The following is a 17,862-nucleotide window of genomic DNA, read 5'->3' as shown; positions in this document are numbered from 1 at the left end:
AAATCAATTTGCAGCAAGAAGTCCAGTTAATTTAATGTCAGCCCTTTCATGAAAATATGTCTAAAAGCCTGTTGACACTGTACCAGAAAAAAAAGATAATCAAAAGAAGTGCAGAAGAACAAGACATTAGACACAAAGAGCTGGATCCCAGAGAAATCTAATTAATTGAACATGAAATAAGCACTGAGCTGAACACGGTGTGCACTGTGTAGGTATGGCAGTTTTATAGACTGATAAACAAATTTCAGCAGAATTTGAAATAATCTGAGAAAAAAAAACACTCAATGAAAATGTAAAGTTCGATGTGAATTATAACACAAATAATTTTCAATCAGTAAAATAATTTACCTAAAGCAATATTTTGTGTCAATTAGTTGTTTCTTTAGAAGCGTTACAGTCTTGCATCCTCCTGTTGAGGTTTATCTCCGCTATAATGAGCCGCTAGCTCAGGGCTCTCCAACAGGTAGCTCACGAGGATTTTAGTAACTCACCAAGAGGTTCACTATGTACAAAAAATCAGACGACAATAAATAGCCCTTGAAAGCGTCTTCCCACTTCAACTCAATCAAATACACAGATGTCCCACCCCCTCCAATACGAAATAATACTATAGGCCTATCAGCTGTCACAGCAATGTTACAGCAACCTCCATCCAAAGGTCGGGTCAGTTATGCTGTACAGTAGTTGAGCTTACGTGAGGAGTTCGGTGCTTTTTGCAGCGTGTTTAGCCAGATTTATGACGGACAATGAAGGTGACCACACCAAGAAAAAGCTGAAAACATAAAACATACTATTTCTACAGGGAGTGGGAAAGCAAGTTTTTATCCACAAATGTGAAGGACAAGTGTGTGTGCCTCATCTGTGGTACCAAAGTTTCAGTCAACAAAAGAGTCAACATAGGGTGCCACCAGCAATTACAGCGATGTAAAGCAAGTAGCTCTTGGCCACTTTCATTTTTTCAAAATAGCTCTCAGATGAAAAAAGTTTGGAGACCCCTGCACCAGCTGTACATTATCCTTACATATACATGTTATACATGCCTACATGTATGTTATACATACATGTCTCGCCTCTGGGAGTTATTGTGTGATCATTTATTATTATATCAGTATTCAATTTGCCATTTGTCAGACAAGGTGTGTATGTGCTTTTGATTAAAATGCTGCAGGCTGTAGCAACTGCTCACAATAGCATTCAAAAGTACAAAGAAAGTATTGAACTTTGCAAAAACACCCTTTTTTTCCCTGTCACATTCAATCTCTTCGGTCACATCTCGTGTGAAGACTGTCTCTGTTTTCTTCACGTCCGGTCATATTTATGAGTCTACTTTTTATCTTTTCACCTCTTGTTGCCTTCATGTGTTTGACTGTCTGTATCATTTTCTCTCAAATGCTGCCTGTCACTCTGACTCACTGTCTGTATTTTGTCTTACTTTTTCTAAATCCACATCTTTTACTTTAAAAAATTATCTGTTCAGAGCATCGAAAGACAACGAGAATTTCAAAGCGTTCATGAAATCTAATGTAATTATGTAAAAATAATGATGTTAATTTCCCCTCTCTCTCTCTCTCTCTCTCTCTCTCTGCAGCTCCACCACCCAGCAGATTCAACAGGAGAGTGTCAGGTAAGATTTGTGTGTTTGTGTGTGTGTGTCTACACTAGTATGTGTGTGTGTATGCATACGTTTGACGTCATACCCCTTAAGTGTAATCCACACCGGCGACAACACTGCATACATCACTGCCTAAGTGGCTCACCTGCTGCTTCTGTGTGCGTTATTGTGTGTGTCATGCATTGTGGGGTCGAATGGTAGACTTACTGATTCGTGTCTGTCTCCGTCGCTGATGTCAACAGTGTTTTCATAATGAGAGTATTTGCGTATGTCATGCATGTGAAACAGTGTTAAGAAGCACCACTGTGGCGTGTTTTGGGTTTTGTGCGTCCTCTCTGTGTCTGTGTTGGCGCCTGTGGTCTTGTGTGTGTGGTGCTCGTTTTCTCACGCTTGGTCGTACACGTCTAGTGTTTACATATGAGTAATTGAATGTCGTCAGCCGTCACAGAGAGCTGCACTTTGATTAGGCTCTGGGTGTGTCACCTGATGTTTATCTTTACTGCTGTCCCACTGTCTCTGTTGTCTGTACCACAGCGCCATAAAGTTGTGTCGTAAAGTATCTGGTGTTAATTTGTACAAGTTGGCAAATTTGTTGTACGGTCATTTTAACAAGTTAACAAAGTGATTCCAAAACTTAAATGCTGTGTTGTACCAGTTGACCTTCTTTGTAGAGGTAATATTATAAGACATAATGATCCTTTTTGAGCCCTGAAGACAAATTGTGTAAATACAACAACAAAGATACAGCGTCATTGTGTTGTTTATTATGTTTTCCGAATATGTAACTACAGAGGTCCCTTTGCAGTTCTGCGCATGAAAAAGATTCCATTTTGTTGTTGGTTAGCTGTGCAAAGTTTTCTTTTGTTTTGTGTTTGTGGTGTTTCTCATAGAGACACCTTTGAACTTCTCCCAAAGTAAGAAGGCTCCTAAATCGTACAAGGAAAAACACATCCCTCTAACGCCTTAATGTTTTTATCTCTCTGCGCTGCGACAGCCTCGGCCTGAGGCATGTGTGAGGGTGTCAGTCCTTCTGTTCGTCCCATTGCTGTGAACATGATATCTCAGAAAAGCCTGAAGGGAATATCCTCAAATTTGGCACAAATGTCCACTTCGATAAAAGAATGAACTGATTAGATTTGGCTGGTTAATGTTCAATGAAAAACAAAACATGTGTGTCCTGAACTCAGTCATAAATGCACTAGTTGCTGACTGGATAAAATGTTGAATTTAATCTTTTTTTTTTTTAGTTATGGTTGTCAAAGTTCAAGGTTACTATTACTGAGGGAACAAGGCCATCTGCAGTCCAGTAGTGTACAATCTCCCCTCTCTGAGCCCATGGCATATCTGTTCATACTGCTGTCTTGGGAAAAGCTTACTCACATACTTTGCAGAGAACCAGACAGAGAGAGAATGTCCTATGGTTTTTATGCCCCTTCTGTAAATAATTGTGGTGTGACCTCTCCTGTTAAATGTAGGCCAACGTATGCCCTAGCTCTTCTTAGGGTAATATGTTCTTTCAAATATTTACAATGTACAATTGTGTGTCCTGATTATTGACTCTGTCAGAGACATGTTAATTTACAAGTTTGCATTGGTGTTTTACTGGATTGCATCATGTTGTGTTTCTAAACTTATTGCTCATCTATATATGTTATTAAGGGATAAGGCTGTCAGTGAATATTTCTGAATTCGAATATATAACCGAATTGTAATAAAAAATTGTAAAAAAAAAAAAGGATATTCGGTTATTAAAACACGTACGGATGTGAAAAAAATCAGCACTCTCGTCTTGCGCACTCTCTTGGTTACGGTGCATCTTTGAATGCACACAACGTCACTTTATACATTGATAATTAAGTTTTGTCTAGCTGAAACAAGCTAACAACAACCTTGTGGCGTGTGCTAATGATGGTGGAGAATTCAAATCCCAGCCCGGCTGGAGAGAGAGATTCTCGCCCCCAGCAGAACTGAGAGGTATAGCTATGTTAATTTTTAAGACATGTTTATGTTTAAATAAATATACCTGTCACAGCACAGCTTGCTCGGAGCGCTACATGTCCCTAAACTAATTATTTTATTTGTTTATTTTGCAAGGTATAGGAAGCTTATGTTGATCTTTCAAAAGGCATGTTTATGTTTAAATAAATATATTTTGCAAGCAAGTTTATCAATACTCTCGTATTGGTATGCCCTCTTGTGGACATATTGCGCAAAAATAGATATTCGAATTGTTCAAACCTCTGTGTATTTTTTTTTACCGGGATTAATCGAATGTCATTTTTGGCCAATTTTGACAGCACTATTAAGTGAGGCTAGGCTATATTTTAAACCCCATTCAAGAGACATTCTACAACATCACCACTAACTATAGCTTCTATAAAAACGACATTACTGATTATCAGACAACCAGTTAGATCTTCAACTAAAACTGAACTTTTAAACAGTAACCTTACAACAGCCAGTCTGCAAAGTTTAATTACCTTCTGTGTTTGGTGGTTCCAAGCCTGTTCTGCCTCTGACCACAGTCAGCATAAGTAATGGGTGTAGTTTGGTGTTGTCTGCATTGTTGCACCTTTTACTATACTCAACAGTGATGTCACTGGCTCCTCAAGTACAACTGCAAGATGAGAGCCTAAAGGTGGGGTAGCAATGAATGCAGTCTACTGTATTCCGTAAATGTATTATATTGACCTGGTGCTTCTGTTTTTCTGGTCACTGAATGTGCAGTAGAGTGCACTGAGAGTGCAATCCTCACATCAGTGGGATTTGTAAGATTAACGTGTTGTTTTTCTGAATTAACTAGGGCTTTCTTCTTACTGCCCCCATTTTGCAACAATGTGCAACAATTACCCAAATGGACATCCATTAAATCTCTCTTCTCTCATGGCTTTTTAAAGACACTCTTCCAAATGTGTTTGTATATACAAGTTTACTGAGTGTAAGTAAGAACCAGGTATTTCAGAATATACAATGAGAAAACATTCAAATCAATCAGTTAATCAGCTTGTTTCCCATATAAACAAGAAGTTTCATCACAAAAAAAGAATATAATAATAATAATATTACATCACTCAATGAAATATCCAAGTTTTTTTCCAGTCATCAAATGTATGAAAGTCAGTAATTTGCCTAAACTGAGTTACTTACTTGACATTTATTTACTGAGGAAAACGTCTATCATCAGAATATAGGTCTACTGCAGAATAAGTCTACTGCTGGACATACAGACAAATTTTAGTAGCTAATGTTTCATATTCCATAATCAATGATTAGTGTAGTGTTGGCATTAATACCAGCTTAAAATAGCCTCCGGAATCTCGCCACTGGGTGAATTTGAATGGTTTCCAACCTGTAGTTGTAAGTCACCATGACTTAAGATGTTGCCAACGTAACACTGGATGGTGCTGAAATTAATACCAGATCGACCTAAGTATGTCCTGTAAGAGCACATGCACGGCAAATTCAGAAAGGACATCATTAACTTTATTAGGAATCTGTGTGCTCTAACTAATGACCCCTAATGATCTAATGACTAATGATCTACACTGTACGGGTCCGCTGGTGAAGCCACAGCATTGACGTACAGTCCCTTCTGCTACCAAAGCACACAGATTTAACTTAAAGACAAAACAGCAAAATCTGTAACGTCAGCACAGCAGACCAGCCTCTTTCGTTGGTCTGATATTCATGAGTATGGAAACTTCAATGACTTTAGTGTCATTGTGTTCAAATCAAAATGAAATTGAATTGGTCGAGTGACAAGTTAATGGCAGGATAAAAATTTGTGGCTGTTGACACAAATTTATGACGGGCGAAGCTGATTGCTATTAAATCAGAGTGTGGCCTCTGTGTGACTTACAATTTACAGTGAAACTGAAACGGTGACGGCGTTAGTTTGTGCCTATTAGAGAAACCTCTTCCGGGGGAGGTAATGAACCCAGAAATGATGCCGTTTATTTAACCGTTTTTCTAGAGGGTAATAATTCTGCTTCGCTTGTGATCTTTGCACACCTAAATGATTCCATGCTTAAAATTATGCGAGGCAAATATTTTTTCTGTGGTATGTACACACCATAAGTGTCAATTACATCTCTTGGCCGTTCATTTGTCAACACAGTAAAAAATTATGTTATGACCCTTTTTTGTAGCATCAAATGACTAATTTAAAAAAAATCTAAAAAAAAATATACAGTATATATATTATTTGACGTGTATTTTGATTTTATAGTTTGACCCATGTCCCATCTGTTAACATGGAGGAGGCAGGCTTTATGACCTATATTGCAGCCAGTCGGCAGGGGGTGTTCGAAATGTTTTGGCTTCACTTTTGGGTAGCTGTCACGTCATCCAGACTTTTGTTCAGTCTATAATTTTAACATGGGAAACAAAGACTGTATATATAGATGGACGACATGACAGCTCCCTAGAAGTGAAGCCAAAGCATTTCAAGCGCCCCCTGCTGACTGGCTGCAATATAGGTCATAAAGCCTGCCTCCCCATGTTAACAGGTGGGACATGGGTCAAACTATAAAATCAAAATACACGCCAAATACATTTTTCTCAATCATGGTTTCTACCATTATAGCTAGTTATTATCATGCTGATTTTTCGTCCAAGTGATGATTGATAGCTCTGTTGACAAATACGGCTCCTGTAGCCAATCAGTTCTGGATTAGCAGAGTGGAGGACGAACGGCGAGAGGAAACGTAACTAAAACAATCGCTACAGTCATTGACGTTTCCATACCGGTGAACGTTAACCTCAGACCAACACAAAGAAGCTGTTCTGCTGTTTAACACGCAGTCAAGCGAGATCCTTGCAGTTTTTTCGGTAAGTTAAGTGTGCGTTTTGGTTAGCGAAAGCGGCTACGGCGGCGCCACCTGCCGATCTCTACTGCCCAGACTCAGGCATCATATGACGTCACAGCAGCGCCTATTACGGGGGCTATTTTGGCATCAATTTCGTACAATGGGAGCAGATGGAGACTAGTTGTCCATCTATATATACAGTCATTGATGGGAAACATAGGACCATAGATCATGTCTACAGTGTTTTTTTATTTTCTTGAAACAGAGTCTTGATTACGTATCTGCATTAGAGCAATGCACACTGCTCTGTTACAAGTGAACAAGGCTTGTAAATGAAAGCATGTTTTTGGCTGGTGTTTTGATGACCTATCATGCTGTCAGGGAAAGACAGAGCTTCTGGCAATGAGGAGGAAACAAACAAATCAAACAAATTTGACTTAAGCTAATCAGGATGGACCTGCCTAGACTCTCTGCCTTATCTGTTTTTCATGGCATTCATACCAGAGAGGAACACAATTAGCAGCATGTTTTTACTGTTTCCATACTCATACCTTGTTTTTAGGCACACTGGCTGTATTTACTTGCTAATTAATGCGTCACTTTGTGGTTGTTAGAGACTGTGACTCACATTTTGTACTTTCTGGTTTTGTCCATTATGGTCACCTGCCCAACAGAGCTAAACTTAACGACAAAACTTTGACCCTTTAGAGGTCAAACTGCTTCAAACACGTTTGGTATGAATGCTAAAAGATAAGAAATTATACTCATGATTGCACACAAACACAGAAACATACGCACAGAGACAGACCTAGATATTTCCATACAAAGTTTGAGGAAACAAAGATAGAAAGGGACAAAATGAAATGACCTTTTCAAAGTTTGGCAGCCACTGTGATAAAACATGTCACTGTGCATGTGTGTCATGTCCCCACTTCTGGCATCCTTCAATGTCTTGCAGTAGTAATGTCCCCTGTATCCTTTCCTCCCTTTCCTGACAGCCGTCGCCTCTTCAGCTCTGTGTGTTCTTGTGTAACATATTACCTTTCCCTGTACTCTGTGTGGGTGAGTTAGTGTAGAAACATTTACACAAGATAAAGTGGATATAGTGTCTGTAATAGCACCTCTATTAGTTAAGTATTGTCAAATTTCAGTTAGTAGTGCTATTAAGGGTGGATTGTTTCCACGGGAAATAAATATCAATCTTTCCTTCAACAACAAAAATGACCATTTTCTGTTATTTGCTTCCAAGTATAGTGGAAGTGTGTTTTTGAGAAGGTCGTCACTACCTGAGCATCCTGCAATCTGTTGACTGGCTTCTCCTTTTATTTTTTTAGCCTTGTTGTCAAGGTCATTTGTAGTTTTTCTCCACACTCAGTAGTAACTGTGGCTAGGAGCATTTCTGAGTGTGCCCGAAAAAAACTTTATCTGGATCATGTGCTCTGTGAATAACAATATAACTGACTCCTGTGCACTATGGAAAAGTATTGAATTAGATTTTAGTAATTTCCACATCTAGATAAGTAGTGTCCAGACTATTTTGCTTTTTTGAAATCTAAAATTAAATAGCTCAGGCTTCTTTTATTGAAAGAGCATGATGTTATCAAAAGAAGACCAGAAGTGTGGCATACGGTTTTCTTATATTGCCCAGTGAATGTGTACATTTTAAAAAGCACTGTATTATGTTAATTCTGCATCTGCCAGTGGACCTCTACAATAAGAGTAGGCATGATATCAACTCCACTACAGGGGAGACTTGATGTTCTCTGCAATTATGTGGAACAAAACATATGCCTAATATATGTATGTCAGCAATCAGCAAAAAGAGTTGAAAAATATCGGCATATCGGCAAAAAAATCCAATATTGTGCATCCCTGGTTATTATTTAGCAAAAGGGCATAACAATGAAGGGGTTACAAGACATAATATTTTTTCACTAAGTCAAGACAAAAAAGTATGATTTTAGGTAGCACTCTTTAGTTTCCCTCCGTGGGCAGATATTTCACAGGGGACCGTACTTAACAGCTACAATGGGCGAATTCTTCTCGAATATAGAGCCTGGTTGGCTAAAGATTCCAAATGAGTAAACAACATGCTAGTTTTGTGTGAACCCATTTGGTATCTTCGATGTGGGAAGGCAGCGATTTTAAGTCATATGCAAGGGCAGAAAAACTGTAGTGAGCCACAGTACCTTCCCACAATGTTCTTGAAATTGCTTTGCAACACAAAAGCAAAAACAGTAAGAATGTAATGTGTGTTAAGAGCTAGGTTTTTAAATGTTTTATTTAGATGATAAATATTGAGCTATTTGTACTGGAGTAGAAGTCTGAGAAAAGTATGGGCTTTGAAATGGAAAATGAACCCTAATGGAATTATACTGGACATGCTAATGCATTGTGTAAAATCAGTATAAATGTCTCCCCTCCAGTGTGTGCGGAAGCGTTCAACCCAGATGATGACGACGAGGACACGGAGCCCAGAGTGGTCCATCCAAAAACAGACGAGCAGCGCTGCAGACTGCAGGAGGCCTGCCGAGACATCCTACTCTTTAAAACACTAGATCAGGTAAAATAAAACTTACACAAGATGACCTGTGCATCACACAAACACATTAGTAAGTGACAAATGAAAGAAAACCCAGCGTTAAGTGTCTTAGTTAAGCATCCAGAACAGCATGAGTGACCCTTTGTGCCCTGTATCAAAGGATCTGCATTTATTTCATTTATTTTCCCACTTTTTTAACATTTAATTTTAGTTTTATTCACGGTTTATTGCTAAACTGACTCCACCAGCACACCTGGCTTCCTACTCACTCTCCAAAACTGTAGCACATGCACATGAGATTGATTATATTTTTCGCTTCATCTATACATAAGCAAAAATGATTAAGACACACCCTTTAAAATGAAATAATGTATTTTAATTCAACAACATGACTAAGTACAGCCTCAAAAGCAAGGAAAAAAGTTTAGTATATAAAAAGTATTTGTATTTATTTAAGCACTATTGCTTACAACATGGAAGGGTTCTGATCACTCAGCATATAAAATCAGTTTACTCTCTTCAGGAACTACACTTGGAAGAAACTTCTCATGGGGCAGGTCAGATGACAAATTTGAACAAAAGATTCTCATAAATGTTACTGTTCACCTCAGGGGAATGGCACAAAGAAGAACTTGTTAACATCTTTGCATGTGTACAATTTATGCTGAAATTATCGATTTTGTCACTGTCATACAACAACTTGGCTTGAAGCCTTTGGGAACAAGTGGATTGGCTTGCATGCTAAAAGTAATTCTGAAAGCCACGTGTTTATAGTGATGTCTCTATTCTTGATTTTTCCCCGTTTGTTTTGGCCGAGAAGTATTACAATTTATTAGATCTTTTTTCAAACACTTTTTCTGTTAAAGGTGCAATATGTAACTTTCAGAAAATCCTCATTCCTAGCCACACAGTCAGCCGTTGAGGGAACTGCAGTCAACGTTCTCACACACGTGAACAAGCATCTGGGGTTTTTGCCGAAGACACAAAAAGCCCCGGGAGTCTGCGTGAGTTAGCTGATGTTATCTAGCTGGGATAATGCGCATGACTCCGGCATTGTGCTTCGTAACCAAACGGCAAATTACACCGGCGAACCAGCAAACCATCACAAGCATCAGCTAACATTAGCCAGGCAGAGCAGGGTGGCTGGAGAGAGAGCTGGGATGAAGCACTTGTGCTGTGAGGGAAAAAACGCTGCACCCAGTAAGAGAAAAATCGCTGCACTTGAGTTTTGTTTCTATGACAACAATAAGTTGTGGTTCTGTTTTGATCCCCAAAAGCAATAGAAGGTCTCTCCATGATTTGCATGCCCTGCCGATGTTGACTCTAGTTTTCCCCATGATGTCGGTCACATTCCTGTTTGGCCAGACGGGCTTCACTAGATAAAACATTTTTTTGTTTTTTTTATCGTTGTGTGTACTTTGTGTTGGTGTTGGTCATTTGTCGACATTATCCATCTCCATTTCACAGTTTGTGTTGTCTCGTGTTGCACACCGTTGACTGTAGTGGCGGAGAATGAGCTCTTGGCAGAGGTACTCATGAACGCGCAGATACGTCACATCCTCTTATTTCGCAGAAAAACCGTCCCGAGTGCTTCACATAAAAATCAGCCCCACAGGCTGTTAGGGGCAATGGAGGAAGTTGGGGAAGGTCTCAATTTATCAGTTCCTCTACTATCCCTTTAAACATTGGCAATAAAAAATGACATCTGATTGATGAATACATGTGAAATCTTACATATAGCCCCTTTTAAATGGACTATATAGCGATTTCCTAGCCTTCCAACCACTCAAAGTGCTTTTACACTACATGTCACATTTACCCATTCACACACTCATTTACACACTGATGTATCACACAGTATCTATGTACATTCATATCTTTATTTGCACATTGGGGTTCAGTGTCTCGCCCAAAGATGCTTCGACATGTGACTGTAGCAGTCAGGGATCAAACCCCCAACCTTCCGATTAAGAGATGACCCACTCTACCACTGAGCGACAGCCACCCAACATTAACATTGTGAACTATGTAGCACCTGAACTCTACTCTGATTATTCTTTGACATTGTGATGGACTCCAGAGACAACAACATGGTGCAGAAATTGCACATCCAGGAGAAAGTGCCATGATATGAAAAGAAATGCCCCCCTCCTCTTCTATTGTCTTCTTCCTCACATAGTTTCCCTAATGGGATAATTGAGTTTCATCTCGTCTACTTTCTCACTCACATGAGCTACATGCCTTTTAGAGCTGCTTGTCGAACAGATTTTCACTGTCATTCCTTGTTTCTGCACCTCATCTGTGTCTGACATTCTTCCTTTTGATCCCCAATCCAGGAGCAGTTCTCAGAAGTGCTGGACGCCATGTTTGAGTTACGAGTACAGCCCCAGGAGCACGTCATCGACCAGGGAGACGATGGAGACAACTTTTACGTCATAGAAAGGTAGGAGGTACACACTCACATTGGGTCATAAAAACAGGGCACATTTGTTTATTCAAATGCTGTTTGTTTTAGTGAGCAAGCTCAGATGACAAAAGGCTTAAACTGCATAAATAAATGCTTAAACTGCTTAAATTGCATACAATGGGGCTTGTGTTTACAGCACTGTTTATGGTTATTGTGGTGTCCATGTATGCAGTAAGTATGAAGGCTGTGTGTGAATTTCCTGTCATATTACTAATGTAAACTGTCGCTGTCTACACAGGCCTTTATTGGACGGGTTTTGTTGCCTGGGCTGGAATACAGAATTAGGTTGCACGAACATTGAAGTCTCTCTCTCCCTGTCTTACCTGGTGTGATGAATAACACATTTTTACTGGAAAACAATTACTATGAACCAAGCTGCAGGTGGATGTGTTAATTTTAATAAAATTGAGGGACTTGCAGTGTAAAAAAGTGAAATAAAACATGTAGGTTTGAATTAATTATTTTTACATGATGGATGAGGATAAAACTTTGAAAGTTTCCATGTTAGTCCTTTAGACTTAATTCACCAGCTACTGTCATTTATATTACTGTATTAATTAAGATAGCATAGAAAAAGAACTTGAGGTTTTTTTTTTACTTCTGCTACCAAAGTGAGTCCAGTGTTTTTCTGGTTGTTGGTCATTGTTTATCCCACCTCGATTCATTCTTGGCATGGCACATATCAGTTCAGCACAGCAGTACAGTTCCACTTGTTGTGTGCTATCTTTCCATCTGCATAAACACTACTCTCTAACACAGCATGCTCCCTGTACAAGAGACATGTGATGACCTTTAAGAGCAGCACGCCTGCTTGGTCATATACTATCCCGGGGTTTTCCCTGGCCTCTTAAAGGCGTAGGTGGTCGCTAATGTTATCAGCAGGGTGGGGTGCCAGCTCGGACACAAAAGGAGATGGAGGGATAATCAGGAACGAAAATGAAAAGCAGGAAAGAGAGTCAGAGTAACACATTGTTTTATTATAACAATGTGTCTTATTATGTAATAGAGCCATGTGTATACATCTCTACTGCATTCTTGCAAGCATATCATAATGTTAGCCATTAGCTTAAACTGATGGGATCGTCTACTCTCAGCCATTTTAGAAATGGTACATCTTGATCATTTGATGAGTTATAAAAGGAGCTTAACTGTGCCTTCCAGCAGTTAGCCAGCCTATGTGCTACTTTAAAGTACAGAGCATCCATCACATACTGAACTAAACAATTCCTCTCTGAAGCTTAGAGAGGAAGTAAACGATCAGATGATCAATGATAAGCAGTAAATACTATATGATGGTCAGGGTAACATAGTGTATGATGTGAAAAGGATCATTGTTGCTTTCTGACTGTACCCGAATCACACAGGTAAATGTCCCACATGAAATTCATCACTAGATCCTGTCCTCCTCGTCCTTCTTTTTCTTTGTCCTCTAAATTTTCTTGGTATTTTTCCTCTCTGTCTTATTTGTCTTCTTAATCTTTTTATTCTTCTTCGACGTCTTCATCTTTATCGGTTTCATCTTCTTCTTATTTGTCCTTCTCTTCTCCTTCTCTATCTTGCATTAGTCATATCACAGCGTTAGTGCTTGCGTTTTTGCTATAACATTGAGACATCTTAGTTGTGTTTACAAATCCCTGTGAAGCTCTGCCCCAAGACAGATTTTTTGTTCTTGTTAAAATGTGGCATCATCTATCTCACGAGGTTAAAAATCACCAAAGGCGCTGCCCAAAGGTTGATTAAGCAGAGAAAGTCCTTATTATACTCTCATCCTTTCAGTGCAGAAGGAATATCCATTCGTCCCCCAGCTTCAGTGGTTCACCTCAATATATACTAGTCACTTTACAATCCTAAACTAGCTGGTTGATTGTGGAGGGTATGTCTGAGTTGACTGTGTTACAAAGAACTAAAAGGGGTTATCTTAGAATCTTTGCTCTTTGTTTTGCATGTGTACGTCTTGACTCAATCAGATTTATTGTGTGAAACTTTTCAATGATCACATCTTCCACACCTGCTGAGATTCTCTATATAAGAAAAAGCGGCACAGTATTTTAAACAGTGAGTAGATGGTCTCATTTATCTGTGCTTGGGTAGGCGACCACGCAAGTGATCATCGTCCCTATCGTCATGGTAATCCAGTCAAACTAAATTAATACTCCTCCAGCGACAAGGGTTTTAGCCCCACTACTCAGCCAATGGGAGAACAGGCTATAGTAGAAATTACTTGTTAATCCTGCCGAGCAACAAAGCTGCAAATTACCTTCTGCAGGTTTAATCCTCATACAGAGAGAGGGGAGGGGGAGTGGGGGGGTTGAGCTGATCTGCTGAAGTATTACTGCCTATCAGAGACATAAATATACAACCATGACTAACATTTTTGTTAGTGTGCTTGCATATATACAAAAACATCCACTTTAATAGATTTATGCACACAATTATACACACGAGTGCACCAACACAAACACAGTCAATGATTTGCTCCCCCAGTGTGCCAAACTAAGAGTCCTGTCCAGAGGCTACAGTCTGTAATTAGATGTTTATTTAAACCAGTCAGTGGGTCAATAAACTAAACACTGGACAGCGCTATGCTTTGGGCTAAACTAAATAAGTCAAAGTCATTTAACCTTATTTTTTCCTGTGTTGGATTTATGTGTCTTTTCTTGTTCGTTTGCTGTTTATTTGGTTTTCTCTTTCCCTAACTCTCTCTCGCTCCCTCTCTTCTCTCTTTCTCTCTACAGGGGTGTGTATGACATAGCCGTATCGGGGACATGCGTGGGTCAGTATGACAATAAGGGCAGCTTCGGGGAGCTGGCACTCATGTACAACACACCACGCGCCGCCACCATCATCGCCACTCAGGAGGGGGCGCTATGGGCGCTGGTAAGAGCTTACAAAAAGACAGACACACATAACAGCAAACACAGAGGCATTTTTAGATTTCAAGGGGATATGTTATACTTTCCATTCTTACTGTGTTTAAATGTTTCATTGTGTTTGCTAGATATATTCAGTCACGTAAAACAGTATCACAGTTTACACCAAGTAGTTTGATACATTGAGCTCCGATGCTCAGACATGTTAAGAATGAAGTTCTGTTATCTATGAATGGAGCTGGTGCTCTGCTCAGATGGTTTCTGCTGCTGCAGCTCCTCCCTGTGGCCGAGCAGAGGAGGACCAGCAGCAGTGGCTCGCTCTCAGGGTGAACCTGCTTTCAGGAGGTGTTTGTTTACATGTGTTTGATTTCCCTAGGACCGTGCCACATTTCGTAGACTAATTGTGAAGACCAATGCCAAGAAGAGGAGGATGTACGAGTGCTTCATTGAGTCGGTGCCCTTACTCAAATCACTGGAGGTGAGTTGAGCGGTTTTAGGCCGGTTAGAAAGTCCTCTCACTGACTCCAACAGGATTAAGTTCTTTCCCTCCCCATCTCCAACAAAAGAGAAAAGCTAAATATGTACACAGGTGTGTGGTAAATGGTCTAAGCAGAAAAATAGGGTGAGAGGATGAAGGTATTGGGGGAGGGAAGTATCATCCATAGGATGCCATGCATAGGCAGTGAAACAATCCTCTGTACTCCTACGGTTTCTTCCTGCCTCACCAATACCCTCTTTTTCTGTCCAGGCAACAGAGAGGATGAAGATCGTGGATGTATTAGGAGCGAAGCAGTTCTTAGATGGTGAGCGCATCATCACACAGGTAAGGCATGGATGAAGATGATGTCCTACAGGGAGAGCAAAACTCTAGCATTGAAATGTTTAGGATTTCAACCTAAATGTGCAGTACTTACTGCTGAAATATGTTGAATGTCTTCAGAAGTTGTCCGTTTTCTTTTTCCTCAGGGAGACAAGGCCGACTGCTTCTATGTTGTAGAATCTGGGGAGGTCAAGATCATGATGAAGAGTAAAGTAAGATCCTCACCTTCCTCATTTCACCTTTTGCACCTCTCTGTGTCTTAATGTCGGGATTTTACTGTGAGGTTGAATTAATTCCACTTTGCATCAACCAGATACATTTTCCCCTCCACTTCCTCTACATTTAGTCCCACTTGTAATGTAAAAACTTAATAGTTTAAAAGAAAGGCTAGAAAATGTTAACCACTCTTAGCAGCAGTAGAATATTCAACAGTAACATCCCACACTGTCCAGTAAAGACAAACGGAGAAGAAAAGTGTTCCCTGGTTTGCCTAGCAACAGGGGGAATCCCAAGGGTCTGCTCAGCTGCCGAGTGCTGCTCGCTGGGGTCAGAAAAAAGGCGCTCAGTGGTTCCTAACCTTTAAACCTGTCCTCTTTCCCCTGCAGACGAAGGCGGACCACGCAGACAATGTGGAGGTGGAGATAACGCGCTGTAGCAGGGGTCATTACTTTGGAGAGCTGGCCTTGGTCACTAACAAGCCCCGGGCCGCCTCAGCCTACGCAGTGGGCAATGTCAAGTGTTTGGGTAAGAAATCACACACTCATTAAATGCTTTTGTCTGCTCACAAGAAAAACCATGATGAAGTCAAATATGTATATAAAGTAGCTGCGTTACAAGATTAGATTTCCACCAATAACAGGGAATGTGATACTATATGAACATTCTGTGTGATTGTCGAATTTTCCTTTATGACACAAGTTTTGTCGTGTGTTGCTTTAAGCCCATTCATTCTGAAGAAGTTTGCATGCGCTTTATGAAGCTTTAATTTAATAGATTTAAAAAACCCCTGGCAAATAGAAAGAGCTTCATTTAAATAATAAATGCTATATGGACTGTACTTATATAGCACTTTTAGTCTTCGACTACTCAAAGCGCTTTTTAATTACATGTCACATTCACCCATTCACACACTGATGGCAAAGGCCTTCAGTGTGCCAATCTCCAAGTAGTATCTATACACATTCATACTTGATGGCTGTGCCTTCGGGAGCAATTTAGGGTTCAGTGTCTTGCCCAAGGACACTTCGACATGTGACTGTAGCAGTCAGGGATCGAACCCCCAAACCCACGAACTCTACCACTTGTCCACAGCCGCCCACAAAAACAGTTTTATAACCAATATTTAAAGATATAATCTCTAAGTTCTCAGTTTCGTTCTATTTGGCAGCACCTTATGGCGATAAAAGGGCAGTGTGGGCGCATTCATCCCAGATAACCAGACGTCTACGGTTGGCTCCCTTTGTTACGGTTGTAACTCTTGATCCCTCACCGACGGTCGCTTTCCTTTTTAGACTGTTTGCCTTCATTTGAGTGTCAAATTTGTTTCTTTTTCATCAGATTTACACTTATTTTTGAAGTTGTATCTGTAGTCATCGATCTTTTCTTTGTTTGTTCAGCCATAGTAGATTACTGTTTACTCGCAACACTTGCAGAGGCCAGAAAAACAGCTTCATAGCTCTGTTTACCCTCTCTGTCAGACCAACTACTGCTGGGTGATGGAAAACGTGTCAATAACTGGGCGCCGCTTGTTATTTTTTCCGCGAATGTCCCCACAGACACCCAGTTCGTAATAATACTATATATTACAATGCAAAGGCCTTAATCAGTGGGCTCTATCACCATTGTGTTACCTCATTCGGCGATAGATAGTGACTTAACAGACTTTTATTTACAAGAAAATCTTTGAGATTACAGCTTTAAACCACTCGACCTTACAACACTGTCTATGGTATTAATTTTCCACTTTTTGGATTTTCCAGTAGTTTGTCATGAGATATCAAGTCGCATTTTGGTTTAATTTAATCCATAATCTGTGTTTTTCTCTTCACATCGTCTGTCATCGCCTGTCTGTTGTTGATTGAAGGCCTTTCCGCAATTATTTAGCTTTTAAAGTGGGTGCCCTTTTTCAGGCTCTACAGTGAATGAGCAGCTCTTCACATTTAGATATGAACACTGGATTTTTAACAGCTGGTCATGTTTCTCTGTCTCCTCTCTTCTGTCTGTTGTGAGATCTGCTTAAACTGTTTTTTGTACTCCCTATTGTCTCCCTTTCAAAATTAAACAGGCACACACATTCAATACATATACTTAGCTGTCTGTTTTGTCTCTCAGAGCACTTTCAGTTTATTGTTCTAACTGGACAGCAGCTTGTCCTTAAACAGCTGCTCGGCTTTCGAGCAGGGAAAAATGTCTGTCACTGTACTGCAGCAAAAGATGCTGTCTGTTGCACTCGCGTCATTCTCCCTGATGTGTTGTGGCTGGAAGATGAGCAGCACTTAAAGGGTCCTCTGGGGACCTGCAAAGACATTTAAGATTGTACCAGGACTGTTTTTTTACCTGGATCCAACAAATGAACAAATGTCTCAGCACATATTAAAACAGTATGCTCAATTTTTTATGGCTGCATTAAAAAAAATTGCCTTTGTTGAAATTGTTTCTTCAGTTGTAATGCTCAAGATGGAGCATGTTTGAGGAGTTCAAAAGACATCTCAGTTAAGATTTGTCATGTTATTTGTAGTGTGTT

The 17,862-nt window shown here is 39.9% G+C and overlaps 1 protein-coding gene across 2 annotated transcripts in view; it reads left to right on the top strand.

Annotated features, from left to right (window-relative positions):
* The window catches only part of prkar2aa (protein kinase, cAMP-dependent, regulatory, type II, alpha A), a 48,435-nt gene that overhangs the window by 28,875 nt on the left and 1,698 nt on the right, over positions 1-17,862 (top strand). For both annotated transcript variants that reach the window (XM_069660222.1, XM_069660221.1), the window contains exons 3-10: positions 1,589-1,624; positions 8,847-8,983; positions 11,299-11,405; positions 14,165-14,306; positions 14,676-14,777; positions 15,048-15,122; positions 15,266-15,331; positions 15,725-15,863. In XM_069660222.1, the coding sequence (XP_069516323.1) occupies positions 1,589-1,624; positions 8,847-8,983; positions 11,299-11,405; positions 14,165-14,306; positions 14,676-14,777; positions 15,048-15,122; positions 15,266-15,331; positions 15,725-15,863 (804 nt within the window). The remainder of the gene's footprint in view (positions 1-1,588; positions 1,625-8,846; positions 8,984-11,298; positions 11,406-14,164; positions 14,307-14,675; positions 14,778-15,047; positions 15,123-15,265; positions 15,332-15,724; positions 15,864-17,862) is intronic.

This window comes from Semicossyphus pulcher, unplaced genomic scaffold (assembly GCF_022749685.1).
Source record: "Semicossyphus pulcher isolate SPU_LCO1_2020_fin unplaced genomic scaffold, fSemPul1.0.p SCAF_13, whole genome shotgun sequence".
NCBI lineage: Eukaryota > Metazoa > Chordata > Actinopteri > Labriformes > Labridae > Semicossyphus > Semicossyphus pulcher.
Note: the sequence above shows the minus strand (reverse complement) of the source record. Positions and strands in the feature narration are given on the sequence as shown.